Source organism: Artibeus jamaicensis, unplaced genomic scaffold, assembly GCF_021234435.1.
Source record: "Artibeus jamaicensis isolate MK-2021 breed Jamaican fruit bat unplaced genomic scaffold, CSHL_Jam_final contig_426, whole genome shotgun sequence".
NCBI lineage: Eukaryota > Metazoa > Chordata > Mammalia > Chiroptera > Phyllostomidae > Artibeus > Artibeus jamaicensis.
The window spans coordinates 14,609,394-14,624,351 of NW_026521826.1; the positions used below are offsets into that span (position 1 = coordinate 14,609,394).

At 40.9% G+C, this 14,958-nt stretch overlaps 1 protein-coding gene across 2 annotated transcripts in view; it reads left to right on the forward strand.

Annotated features, from left to right (window-relative positions):
* The window catches only part of DIP2C (disco interacting protein 2 homolog C), a 433,069-nt gene that overhangs the window by 344,148 nt on the left and 73,963 nt on the right, over positions 1-14,958 (forward strand). For both annotated transcript variants that reach the window (XM_053665789.1, XM_053665790.1), the window contains 5 exons: positions 443-523; positions 5,048-5,171; positions 5,900-6,021; positions 6,912-7,023; positions 7,109-7,218. In XM_053665789.1, the coding sequence (XP_053521764.1) occupies positions 443-523; positions 5,048-5,171; positions 5,900-6,021; positions 6,912-7,023; positions 7,109-7,218 (549 nt within the window). The remainder of the gene's footprint in view (positions 1-442; positions 524-5,047; positions 5,172-5,899; positions 6,022-6,911; positions 7,024-7,108; positions 7,219-14,958) is intronic.

Sequence of the window (14,958 nt, forward strand, 5' to 3'; positions counted from 1 at the left end):
GCTGACCTTTTCACTAGGACTGAGTCCATGCGATACACAGCCTCTGTGATTTGTGGTGTTTTGAATGACATCAGGGGCGCCCGTTCCAAACAACACATTTAAGAGAGCCCATGTTACAGCATGACAGAGCTGACTGCCATTGCAACCCAGAAATCACATGGTATCTTCTAGAAACCCCAGGAGGGGGTTTTTGTGTATGTCATCTGTTATCAGGGGGAATGAGGATGCACTTCTCTCATCTGGGACAGATTTCAAAAAACTTCTCCAGGGCTCGCATCTGAACCCTGAGCACCTGCATGTTCTGCCGACCACATCCGTCAGGGCATCCTCATTCCTCTGTGGAGACGCACCCTAAGAGCCCTCGGAGAGACTAGACCAATTTAAATGCTGCAGCGAGCCCCAAACCAGGTGTTCTGGGCCTAACGTCTGTGCTTCATTCCAGTTCCTGTTCCTCTCGGAAGTCCTGCAGTGGAGGGCTCAGACGACCCCCGACCACGTCCTCTACACGCTGCTCAACTGCAGGGTGAGGCTCAACCCCACACACTTGCTCCCTGGGGTGACCCCCCCATGCCTTCTGCTATTTATTATGTTCTTGACCTCACCCTCTCCTGTCAGTCTTCATGAATTCCTTCTAGTTATTTGTGTGTTGCTATTTTGACTGAGATTTTTTCATTTGAAGGTTGTTTTTAAATATAAGGGTTTACACATCTGTCTACGTATATATATGTATATACATATTTTAGCAGTTTTTTTGCAATATATCCTCCCAAAATAAGTAATGAATGATTTCTGCCACCAAGAACAATTGAAGATTTATGAGATATCTGTCCTTATTTTTATTACTGAGCTATTTTTTGTAAGTAAGAAGTTATATTTTAATTATAGACATTCATTCTTAGGAATGAAAATCATTTCTATTTTATAAGTATAATTAAAACACTTAAATTAAAATTACTTTAAAATTTGTGATGCAGGTTCCTGTCCCTGGCCCCTTGTTCATAGTCACTCGCTAAAAGCAGACGCTGGGTCTTAGGGAAATGTGCCCACTGGAAATGACAGGAAATCCAAGGGCAGGCTGTGGAGGTCAAAGCCACGAGCATGGAGCGGGTGTGGGCCTGAGACTGAGTTCCTTCGAGATGTGCCTGCTGTTTCCTGAGGCTTCTGATACAGAGGCAACTACATCCTGAACCTGTCGTGGGGTCACATCAGGTCCACACATCTGAATCCACCCCCACCCTTTCCAACACATATGCACACTTACCACAAACGCTCTATCCAGGCCCCGAACCATCATTTCTGTGGTTTTTATAAGGGTATTTCCACTTAAGTCAGCCTTCTAGTTCATCACTGCCCAATGGAAATATAACACAAGCCACCTACACAATTTTATATTTTCTAAAAGCAATGTTTAAAAAGGTAAAAAAGAAACTGATAGAACTTCATCTTAATAATTTGACTTAATATACCCAAAAGGTCACTTCACCACTTGGCCCCACCACACCACTAGTGCTTACCGTTGTGAACTCAGCTCCCTGATCCCTGCTCATTAAAGGTGGTGAACCACTCAGTTCCTGGCCGAGTGAGGCTCCTGTTCTGCTGCGTCTCCCTCCTCCACGACAGTGCCGTCCACAGGATAAGAGTTGTGTGCAAGATTGATGGTAGGAAGTTAGGGCATACTTCCTTGCAAATCATAGGGAACTTATTCTTGGACCTCGTTTACGTACAAAGAGCGTCTGTTATTTTTTTTAACAAAAACACAAGCCATTTCTTTTAACTTTCTTTTTTACTTGTAGCAATTTTACTTTAAAATTTTGAAGTATAAATCCTATTTAGCTTTTGCTCTTTTTAGTTGTCATTAATTTAATGTAAGATTTTAAAAATGGTAGCAGATGCACAGTCACTGACACCGAAATGCGTTGTCCTTTGATTAAGGTCTGGGCGGTGGGTTACCCTTCACTCCTACTTTGTCATGACAGTGCCCCAAACCCCTTTTTAAGGAACAGCCAGCCCCGAGTTCTTCATTTTCACTAGAACCTTCTGCTTTGATGGTAGGTTTCCATATGGAATCCCCAACTTTTTCCATGAAGGTTGGTGACCACTGACCTGAAGATAAGCAGCAACTGCTTCATGGACCCCTCACCCATAGCACTTCATTTTTTCTTAACGACAGGCATCTTGAGAAATGAAATGTGTAACTGCAAGTCAGTGGTATTTCTCTAGAGCACAGGTGGCAAACACAAGGCCCGTGGGCCAAACCCAGCCCTCCACCTTGTTTTATCTGGCCCTGTATCTTATTTCTACCTGGCGGCAGCACTGAGCTCTCACTTTCCTGTTAAGGAGCAGTTATATTTACACAGTCCTAAAATTACATTCGGCTCCTTGAAGACGACCCCGAGGCTGATGGGGCCCCTGGTGAAAATGAGTTTGACACCCCTGCTGTAGATGTAAAAAGTGGGATTGAGACTCCCATAGAACAAGTGATGATGGACAGTCTGGGACCAGATGTGACCTATGTCCCAAGTGGGCTCATGAGGTGGCGTCACGTCCAACCTCACAAACTGAGGGGGAGAGAAAAATGTGTTTGACTTACCTTGATGTGGCCTCTTTCCAACATTGGCGCTTTCTTCAGGGATTTTTTAGAATAATTTTGGTTGATCCCCAATCACCCATTGTGCTGACTCCAGCATGTGACAGGGCTTACCCGTTTGTCACTCTGAAATGGCAGGCAGTGTTGGGAAAACTGAGAGGTTCCTCAAGATAAGGGACAGAATGCCAATTAAATTAACCTATTGTAAGTTCTGATAGCGAACATTTTCATGAACCAGAGTCAAAATACTTTTTCAGAAACGCTCTTGATCTCTGGTTGTGAGTCTCCCATGCCTCTCAAATCGTATAGGCTTTTGTTATCACAGAGAAGAGGGTTGTTATAGGAGTCAGTGCCAGCCCTCCAGAAAGTGGGGAGATACCAGTTCCAGAAGTTGAACGGTACAGACTGAGAACTGCTGCTTGAGCTCAGGCAGCCATAGCACACCAACAGAATTCCGCAGAGCAGGAAGATCTGGCTTAGTGGGCACAGAAAGATGAACCTCCTCCGCCAGCACTGTCCCGTGGCATCCCGCCACCCACCAGCAATGCAGCTGATCCCCACTCAACAGTCAGGGGTGCAGGACTGGCTTGCTTTCAGGACAGCTGATGCCGGAGCATCAGGAGAACAAGATGGTCCCCTTACCACAGGTTTGGGGGCCAAGTTGGTCCTGGGCTTCACTTTGAAGAGCTTAAAGGACATTGGAGTCAAGAGGAGTTTTTGGTGTTTTTTTTCCCAGTTCCCATAGATACGTGTGGTGTCTGGGAGTGCATACACATAGGAAAGGTCCCTTGTTGGAGGTATAAGCTCTAATGTTTTGGCAGGATTTCTGAACTCCAGTCTCATCCATCTCTGTGTTCACCTGGCTTTGCACCACTCTATGTATCTGTTTCCATTTTCTTATTGGTTTTTTTTTTATACTGCTCTGGAAGGAAAATCATTAGGGAAAGTGTGGGTGATGAGAAGGTTCGACTCAAAGAGTGTAAGCTAAGCTTGTCCGCTGAGAGAGACCAGTCTCAGCTCAGCAAAAGGCACTGCTGGGCCATCTCTGTGGCCCCATGTGCTGTTTTTGGGTTGTCAGAGAGAATGTGCTGCCTCCTGGAGCTAGATGCAACCATTGGTAATTTTGTGAATGTCTTTGGCAAACATCAGGTGCTGGTTTTCATATCCTGATGCTTTATAAAGGGTTCTCCCACTGGCCCCACCCACTCTACCTCATGCAGGTGTTTCTAACAAATGTGTAATTTGGGGTGGATACTCTGTCTTTCTCCCCTCCCCTGACATGACCAGTCACCAGGTCATCACTGTCCTTTAACAACACCAAAGGTTCTGGTCTCTTCTATCTCCCACATCTCTTACTGTGAGCAGCTGATCAGCCCACCTCCCTTTTAGACTTCTTCCTCCACATAGGTGTTCAGGACCTGAACCAGGCTGTGGGTTCGGCCCCGGAAAGTGTCCTCTGTGTCAGGCTGTTCTCTCCTGTTACCTTGCTCACTCCTCCCCTGAAGCTCCAGCCTAAATACAAGTGTCTGGTCCAGTCCTTCAAGATCCTATCTCAGATTCTGGGATCCTCCTGGTGTGATTCTCCTGGACAGTGTGCATGTTGCTTAGGGAAAGTTCTTCACTCCGTTATCACTTGAAGGAGGATTTCATCATATAGAAGTGGTTCTTAAATAGCTTGTAGTCAGTGATGTCTTCACATCTGAGGTTTTGTGCAAATGGACCATAATGGTAACATTTATTCTCAGGAAAGCCTTCTGCAGTCAGTTTTATGTTCATAATTTGCAATTTATCCATATTTCTCTCTACAGTTTAAACTGTAAATACCATATATTTTGATATTTCTCAGTACCAATTTTGCTACTGGTCTTCCCTAAACAACCCCCTTTTAAGGTATTTGTTAGTTCAAATATGTTTTCCATTTGTTTGTAGATGTTTAAAAAGTCTACATTAAAAATTTGACAGTTAGTGTTTGTTTTTTGCTTTTTGGATTGTTTGTTGTTTGACTTCTTTGACTTTGATGTGGTCTTTCATAATAAACACTTGTAATAAGTCTTGTTTTCCACAGTACAAGTCCTGCAGGTTTAGTACTAATCTTATGCCCATGGCAATCACACTTAACACACAGAATCACTAGGTTGATTTTTTTATACATTTACCAATTTTAGGTTAAGTAATTATTTAAAAAATATTCGTTGTCAGCACAAATATATCCAGATGTGTCTTTAGCTGTGTATATCCTGGCTAGTGGGAGGAAGGGGAGTGCCTGGTGATGGTGTGGGAACTTGAGTCGGTGATGAAATGTTCTGAAACTGACCGCGGTGGTGACATACCTTTGAGTATGCTAACAGACACTGAACTGTACAATTAAATCAGTGACTTGTATGACCATATGAGCCAGATCTCACTAAAGCTGTTACGTTAAGAAAATCTGGCTTCCCCGCTTGTTCTTGCAACACTCAGGGCACAATAGCAAACTCGCTGACATGCGTCCAGCTGCATAAACGAGCGGAGAAGATAGCCGTGATGCTGATGGAGAGGGGGCGCCTGCAAGATGGGGACCACGTTGCCCTCGTCTACCCACCAGGTAAAAGGGCAGGACCAGCACTGCATGGGGCACCTTATTGCGCATACTGGAGCTTGATGACTGGAGTTGCTGTATTGTCACCAAGAAATGGCTCACTTGTCTGGTTACTCTACCACTCGCAGGAACTACGCTGCATGGCGTATGGCTCTTAGGGGCATAAATGAAGTGATATTTGACAAAGAATGTCGTATCTAAACTTGTTTTATTAGATATCTGAGGTACTTATTTAATCAATTGTTGTTAAGTCCTTAACTACGAAACTGATAATCATAAAGTTGAGTAATTCCTTAGAGAAATGACAAATTAAACTGAGGGCCTGCTTTGGCATTTCGTACCTAAAGCAACAGGCCAGCCCTGCACAGGTAACTCAGTTGGTTAGAACATTGTCCCAATACACCAATGGTTGCGGGTTCCATCCCTGTCCCCATCAGGGCATGTGACAAAAATCAACCGATGAATGCATAAATAAGTGGAACAACAAATCTATGTTTCTCTCTCTCTCTCTCTCTCTCAAATCAGTAAAATTAAAAAACCAAATACCAACAACAGGCCAAGTGGAAGTTACTACTGAAGTATAACAAAACCCCCAGGGGGAGAAAAGAATCTGTCAAGGTCTTTGTTGTCCTCCTAACCTAACTTTTTCCAGACTAGTTTTTCTGCTGATAGGGTTGACAACCATTGAATGATTTGATTTGTTTCCAGTGAGAACTGCTCTTCTTCTTGTTTAGGAATAGACCTCATCGCAGCATTTTACGGTTGCCTATATGCAGGCTGTGTGCCCATTACCGTCCGCCCCCCACACCCACAGAATATCGCAACGACGCTGCCGACCGTGAAGATGATTGTGGAGGTAACACTGCCTGGAGTGTCTGGGCACTTCCTCCTGCCCTGGGCCTGAGTGTTGGGCTCGTGGGCCAGAGCAGGGCCATATGGGGAGGGGCGAGTTGTGGGATTGCACAGGAGTCTGAAACCCAAGCGATGGGGCGGGACATGGCCTCTCCTCTCAGGGAGCTTCCATCTAGTGCTGGAAGCAGAAGCCCACCTACCCATGGAATTAGGGATTAGAGCCTTGCCCGACGCCTAGAGAAAGCAGCTCCCCGGACAGGGTGTCCCTGTAGACGTGCGGAGCTGCCCCAGCAGACCCAATGCACAAACCAAACCAAGTGAAAATTTACACTTTTTTATAATTCTTTCTCATGATTTGTAAGTGTCCTGTTCCTGTTTCAATTTTTGTGTGTGTGTGCCTGGGGAAATTTAAAAGGATTAGGAAAGGTGTTTCCCTTTAGAGAAAGAACCAGAAGGGACAAGACAGTTTGGGGACCCCACAGGGAATACTTTTTTGTAGTTAGGTTGGAGTACTTTCACAGTCGTTACACCCATTAGAAACTGTGGATGGTTTCTTGACGGACGTGTGTGGCATTTCCAGTAGGACAGCTAACAGTGTCAGCACGTGAGTTCAGAAGCTCTGGTCTGAGTGTGATCTCGCACTGGATCCTATTCAGCTATAGAAATTTCCAGGGACCTCGGTGCCCATGAGCTTTGTGTGGCATTCATGGGCGGATTCCTGGCTCTTTTGTACCTCCGCTGGCCAACGCTGGCTCCTCCTAAGGAGCCATGTCCCTGGGCGTCTAACCTGCTATGAAAGCCACGTGGCCTCAACACACATAGTGAGCAGATGTGTGCGGTGAGTATTCATCTGTGCTTTACCTTCCTTCCTCCATTCTGTTCTGTGACCCTCAGGTGAGTCGCTCTGCCTGCTTAATGACAACACAACTGATCTGTAAATTGTTACGGTCCAGGGAGGCAGCTGCAGCCGTCGATGTCAGGGCATGGCCGCCCATACTGGACACAGGTGAGTCCTTGAACCAGCTGGGTACATTCACTTCTCTGCTTTCCCACTGAGTCAGATACACTAACAGCTTCACTTTGCTCTGCAGATGATTTGCCAAAGAAGCGGCCGGCCCAGATCTACAAACCCTCCAACCCGGACACGCTGGCTTACCTGGATTTCAGTGTGTCCACAACTGGAATGCTAGCTGGAGTGAAGGTGAGAAATGCAGTCTGCCCAAAGTGCAGTGAGCCCTCGCAGTGATGGCTGGTTATGCCGTGTGCGGTAGGACTCTGGTGGGGACCAGCAGTGAACCATGGAGCGAGGCTCACGTAGGTGTTTCATTCAAGCTATAAAATGCATTGGCCACTTTTGTAATTACTTAGGCTGACTGATTCTTTCCAAATATTCCAACTTTTTTTTTTAATGTAAACACAGCTTGACTAGCCCTTACTAAAAAAAACTGTCTGTGTTTCTTTTTTAGTGGTTCTCAAATCCTAATTTTCTTTTGGCTGTAAAACTGTGCAGTATAGTTTCTTGGTTTTTAACACAGATTCTGTTATGATTTGCCAGATTGCTGCTCATTGCAGCTGCGATGACCCCTTTTCCTACTAAAGAATGAGGCTATTCTGTGTCCCCAGAGTTAGGGTCTTCCAGGCTCTGGTGAGGACCTTATCAAGGATATTTTAAATTTTCTGAAAAGTTTCCCTTATTAACCCCTTTCTCTCTTACCTGCCTCTGGGGTCTGACTGCTGAGTTTGCATGATTTACCTCATTTCTCTTACTCTGTCTATTACAGTTTTTCTTATTGTAGTAAAATACATGACATAAATTTACCATCTTAGCCAACTTAATTACGCAGTTCAGTGGTATTAAATACATTCAAAATATTACCCCTATCCCTTCCCAGAGCTCTTTTCTTCTTATAAAACTGAAACTTTGTCCCCATGAAATACTAACTGTCCACCACCCTCTCCCAAACCCCAGAAATCACCATTCTTTCTGTCTCTGATTTTTATACTCTCCATACCTCATGTAAGTGGAACCTTACAGTATATGTCCTCTTGTGTCTTCCTTCACTCAACATACTGTCCTCACCCGTGTTGTAGCATGTGTCAGAATTCCTTTTTAAGAGTGAATATTATTCCGCTGTGCCTACACACACGTTGCTTATCCACTCACATCAGTGGACATTGACCTTGCTTGCACATTTTAGCTGTTAACAACTAACGCTGCTGTGGATGTAAGTGTGCATATATTTGAGACACTATTTTCAGTTTGGGGGTATGTACCCAGAAGTGGAATTGCTGAGTCATATGGTAATTTTGTAATTTTTTGAGGAACAACTGTACTTTTTTACATGGTGTCTGTACCATTTTACCTTCTCACCAGCAGTGCCCAAAGGTTCCAAATTCTCAGCATCCTTACCAACACTTGTTTTATTTTAAAAGTAGGCATCTTCATGAGTGAAGTTGTATTTCACTATAGTTTTGATTTGCATTTCCCTAATGACTAGTGACAAAGAACATTTTTTCATGTGATTATTGGCCATTTGTGTATCTTCTTTGGAGAGGTGTCTGTTCAAGTCCGTTGCCCATTTTAAAATTGGTTTTCTTGTTGTTTAGTTTTAGAAGTTTTCTATATACTCTGGTCATTAATTCCTTATCAGATATGTAATTTGCAAACATGTTCTCCCATTCTTTGGTTGTCTTTTTGCAGATAGTGTCTTTTGATGCACAAAATTTTTAAATTTTTATGCCGTTCAGTTTTGTTCATTTTTTGTTGTTGCTGCTTGTGCCTTTAGTGTCATAGCAGAGAAAACATTGCCAAACCCATTGTCATAAAGGTTTTGTCCCATGTTTCCTTCTAAGTTTTACTGTTTTAGGTCTTACATTTAGGCCTTTGACCCATTTTGTGTTAATTTTGTACATGGCATCAAGTAAGACTCCAACTTCATTCTCTTACATGCATATATCCAATTGTCCCAGAAACAGTTGTTGAAAAGACTGTCCTTTCCCCATCAGGTGGTCACAGCACACTTGTAGAAGTTGTTTGACCATATATAGAACAGTCTATTCTTAGGCTTTTCAAAAAATTCCATTGTTTCATCTGTCTGTCTTTATGCCAGTACTGCACCATTTTGATTGTTACAGCTTTGTAGTAAGTTTTGAAATCAGAAAGTGTGGCGGGACCTCCAGCTTTGTTCTTTTTCAAGATTGTTTTGGCTATTCAAGTTTTGTTAAAATTCCACATGAATTTTACAATGAGCTTTTTTATTTCTTGAAAAACATTATTGAGATTTTGATAGAAATTGCATTAATCTGTGTTGCTTTGGGTAATGATGTCTCTGGATATGAGATATGTTTTCATTTATTTATGTCTTTAGTTTCAGGAATGTTTTATAGTGTCCATTGTTCAAGTTTTTAACCTCCTTGGTTAAGTTAATTTGTAAATATTTTATTATTTTTATGCTATTGTAATTGGGAACTGTTTTAATGACCTTTTCAGATTTTTCATTTAGTATACAGAAATGCAAGTGATTTTTGCATGTTGACATTTTTCTTGCTGCTTTGATGAATTCACTTATGATATCTAACAATTATTTTGTGGAATCTTTAGGGTTTTTTAAATATAAGATATCATCTATGAACAAAGATAATTTTAATTCTTCCTTTCCAATATGGTTGCCTTTTACTTATTTTCTTATCTAATTGAGCAGGCTAAAACTTCCAGTACTATGTTGAATGGAAAGGAAAAGTGTGAGCATATTTGTCTTTTTTCTTATCTTAGAGAAAAAGCTTTGTCTTTCCCAGCTGAATATGATGTTTGCTGGTTTTTCATGTATTGCTTTTATGTTGAACTACTTTACTTGTATTCCTAGTGAGTGTTTTTATCATAAAAAGATATTAAATTTTCTTAGATGCTTCTTCTGCATCAAATGAGATGATCATATGTTCTTTTCCCCTTCATTCTCTTAATGGGATGTATTAGATTTATTGATTGTCCTATGTTGAGCCATGCTTGCATTCTAGGAATAAATCCTCCTTGGTCATAACGTATAAGACTTTTATTGTGCTGCTGAATTCCATTTGCTACTATGCTCACCTAGTATGTTGAGGATTTTTATGCTAATGTTCATAAGGCATATTAATGTATAGTTCAGGTTTTTTATAGTGTCTTTGTCTGATTTTGGTATCAGAGAAATGCTAACCTCATAGAATGAGTTAGGAAATGTTCCCTTGTCTTCAGTTTTTTTTTTTGGAGAAGTTTGAGAAGGATTGGTATTAGTTTTTCTTTAATGTTTGGTAGAATCACCAGTGAAGCCATCAGGTCCAGGGCTTGTCTTAATTGGAATTTTTTATTTTTCTGCTGATTTGATATATATTTTTTACAAATTATAGGCTTATTCATATTTTGTATTAGTCATTATCTAGTCTTGGTAAGTTTTGTGTTCCTTCTTGATAGTTTGTGTATCAAATTTCATGAAATGGGATTTTTGTTTCATGTAGTTGGTGTAAAATTTGTGTACAATTGTTGATAGTACTCTCTCATAATTCTTTTTATTTCTGTAGAATTAGTAAAATGTCCCAATTTTCAATCCTAATTTTAGCAATTTGAGTCTTTCTTTTTCTTTTACTTCTAGCTACATTTTTCTGAGATTTTTCAAAGAACCAACTTTTGTTTTCATTGATTATCTCTACTATTTTTTTTTTTACATATTTATCTTTCTCTAATCCTTATTACTTTCTTCCCTTCTGCTAGCCTTTGGTTTGGTTTGCCCTTCTTTTTCTCATTTCTTTTTCTCCTTTCTTTTTATTATATTTTTCTGGTTATGCTATTACAGTTGTCCCATTTTTTCTCCCTTTGCCCTCCCACCACCCCCTCAGGCAATCCCCACACTGGTGTTCATGATCCATGGGTCATGCATGTAAGTTCTTTGGCTATTCCATTTCCAATACTGTATTTTACGTCCTCATGGCTATTCTGTAGCTACCAATTTTTACTTTTTAATCCTCTCACCTCTTCGCCTGTTCCCCAAATCCTCCTCCCATGTGACAACCATCAAAACACTCTCCATTCTGTATCCATGGTTCTGTCTCTGTTGTTCTTGTTTGTTTAGTTTGATTTTTAGACTCAACTATTGACAGATATGTATTTATTGCCATTTTATTTTTCATAGTTTTGATTGTCTTGTTTTTCTTCAATAAGTTCCTTTAACATTTCATATAATAGTTTGGTGATGATGAATTCCTTTAGATTTTATCTTGTCTGGAAACTCTTTTATCTGTCCTTCGGATCTAAGTGATATTTTTACTGGGTAGAGCAATCTTGGACAAAAGTCTCTGCTTTTCATGACTCTGAATATTTCTTGCTAATCCTTTCTAGCCTGTAAAATTTCTCTTGAGAAATCAGCTGACAGTCTTATGGGGACTCCCCTGTAGGTAACAGCCTTCCTTAACAGAGAAACTGTGTTTCTCTTGCTACTTTTAAGGTTATCTCTTTATTTTTAACCTTTGGCATTTTAATTATGATGTGTCTTGGAGTGGACCTCTTTGCATCCATCTTCTTTGGCACTCTCTGTGCTTTTTGGACTTGTATGTCTATTTCCTTCATCAAATTAGAGAAGTTTTCTTTCACTATTTTTTCAGATAGATTTCCAATTTCTTGCTCTTTCTCTTCTCCTTCTGGTACCCCTATAACAAAAATGTTGGAATGCTTGAACTTGTCCCAGAGGCTGCTTGTACTGTTCTCATTTTTTTTGGAATTCTTTTTTCTTCTCATTGTTCTGATTGGTTGTTTTTTGCTTCCTTATGTTCCATATCATTGATTTGATTCTTTCCTTTATTCATTCTATTGTTGTTTTCCTATAAATTGTCTTTATTTCAATTAGTGTATCCTTAGGTTTTCACTGGATCTTTTTTATGCTGTTGAGGTCCTCACTAAGTCCCTTGAACATTGTTATAAACAATGTTTTAAACTTTGCATCTGATAGATTTTGTTTAGTCCTTTTTCAGGAGTTTTGATCTGTTCTTTTATTTGGACCATGTTTCTTTGTCTCCTCATTTTGGCAGCCTCCCTGTGTTTGTTTCTATGTATTAAATACAGCTTCTTCGACTCTGTATCTTGGTAATGTGGCCTAATGTAGTAAGTATCCTGAAAGGTCCAGTGGCACAGCATCCTCTATCACCCAAGCTGGGTATTCAAAGTATACCTTCTATGTGGGCTGAATATACCCTCCTCTTATAGTTAAGCCTTAATTGCTTTTGGCAGGTCAATAGGAGGGATTTACCCAGGCCAGTCAGTTGCAAGGATTGGTTATGACCACTGATGACCAACCTCCATGGAGAATCAGCTATGCAGGGGCTGAGTAGTGGTGCACCAACATGCTCTGTAGCTATTCTCTGGGTACACAGGCTCTGGGGTTTTCTGAATGGTGCAGGCCAAGGTCAACCCCCATCTGTGTTTTGCCCAGCGCCACTCTGCCTATGATAAAGCAATCTTAGATGGCTGCTACTTATACTGGGCTTTGAGATTCCCTGGACATAGCCGAGCTGTGAATCTAGGCTAAATGCTGCTAGTGCTGTGCCTAGGGCTACTTAGCAAGAGACATGGTGCTGGGGGCTCACAGAGGAAAGCTGTTGCTTATTTGAAAGGATTTAGGAAGTTCCGAAGCATGAGTCAAGACTGGCCATCATATGGGAAATTCATGGTTAGGTGTAATATGGGTGGGATGGTGCCTCAGGGGGTCTCCAGGATTGGGCAAACAGTGTTAGCCAGGTTGATGGAATCTCAGATACAGCATCCACCTACCAGCTCTGTGGCTCTGCCCACCTTTTTGTTGGTAGAAAGCTGTCCCCTAGCTCTTGCCTTGATGTCAGCCACTTCAATTCCTCCGTTTATGTCACTGGTGCCTTTCAAGCTGCTATCCCTGTGCTGAAGGTCAGAGGGAGTGAGTCTGAGTAAGTCCATGTGTGGGTTCTTTAAGAGGAACTACTTGGGAGTCCATAATTTTCTTCTACTGACTCAGTCCCACCTGGTTTTTACAGCCAGAAGTTATGAGAATTTATCTTCCTGGCACCTGGAACCCTGGGCTAGAGGGCCTGGTGTAGGGCTGAGGCTCCTCACTCCTGAGATATCCCTTCCAAATTTTTATCCATCACATGTGTGCGTGGGACCAGCCTGTTACTCTACACCCCTCCTACTACTCTGAACAACAGCTAATTCCGTAGCTGTCATACTTCCATTCAGACAGTTCTATTTCTGACAGTTCTGAATGATGGTTGTTCTATGATTTAGTAGTAATTTTGATGTGGTTGTGTGAGCAGACAAGCAGTGTTTACCTTTGCCACCATCTTGATGGGAAGTTCCCTTTTTTCTCATTTTTTAAGTTGTAAAGTTAGATTGTTGTGGTAAGACCTTTTAATATAATCGTTAACAGCTGTAAATTTGTACCTCAACACTGCTTTCCCTATGTACCATAAGTTTTGTTATGTTGTGTTTTTATTATTTGTATATAATTATTTCCTGATTTTTCTTGTGATTTCTTCTTTTATTCATTGGTTGTTTAAGGGTGCATTGTTAGAATTCCACAGATTTGTGGGTTTTCTAGTTTTTCTCTTATTACAATTTCTAACTTCATCCCATTGTGTGTAGAGAAGATACTTTGTGTGTCTGTTTTTTAAAAGCTATAGAGACTTTGTTTGTGGCCGAAAACATGGTTTGTCCTGGAAAATTACTCAAGGACTCTGGAGAAGACTATATTCTGCTGTGGTTCAATAAGATGTTCTGTGTGTCTCTGATTTATTGTGTTGTTTTGGAGTCATTGTGGTAGCATGTTGGGTTTTAGGGGTTTGTTTTTGAGATTTGAAAATTCATACTATTTTTTATTTTCTTTTTTAAAATATATTTTATTGTGCTATTACAGAGGTCCCAATTTCCCCCCTTTTCCTCCTGTAGTTCCTCCTGCAATGCCCTTCCTTAGTTCATGTAAATGGGTCATGCATGTAGATCACTCTGTCCCACAAAGCCGTCATTTAGAATTAAAGGGCAGATGAAGTGCTTCCCTTACAAGGTAAAACTAAAGGAGTTCATTGTCACCAAGCCAGTACTCTAGGAAAGGTTAAAGGGAATTATGTAAGAAAAGACCAAAAGTGCAGTCATTGAAATGGCAAAAAACTCCCAATATGAACAACTGAATCCAAAAAAGCAAACTAAGTAAACAAGCAGAAAGGAACAGAATCATAGGTACAGAGATCATTTGGAGTGCTCTACTTCTTCTTCTGTTTTTAATCTTCATCTAAGGATATGTTCATTGATTTTAAAGAGAGGTGAAGGGGGAGAGAGAGACAAACATCAATGTGAGAGAGAAATGTTGGTCTGTTGGCCTCCCGTACGTGCCCAGCTGCAGATGGAACCAACACCTACACAGGCTTTGGTGCCTGAGATGACACTCTATAACCAACGGATCCACCCAGCCAGGGCAGTGTTCTGTTTCTTTAATTACCTTATGTCTAGTTGTTCTGTCTGTTATTGAAAGTGGTGTATTGGAGTCTCCGATTATTGTAAAGTTGCCTGTTTTTTTTTTTTTTTCAGTTCTGTCAGTTTTTGTTTTACATATTTTGATGGTTTCATACTAGATGTGTAGATGTTTGTAATTGTTATATTTTCTTGCTCTGTTGAACCTTTTATTAATATATAATGCTCTTCTTTGCCACTTGTAAGTGGCATTCTTTTTGAATTTAAAATCTCCTTTTCTGATATTAGAATTGCTGCTTCTCCCATTTGGTTACTATTGGCATGAAATATCTGTATCCATCCTTTCACTTTCAAACTATTTGTGTAATTTAATGTAAAATGATACTTTTATAGGCAGCATATGGTTAGATCATGGTTTTTATCCATTCTTCCACTTCCTGTCTTTGATGAGAGAGTTGATCCATTTATATTTATTTGTTTTAT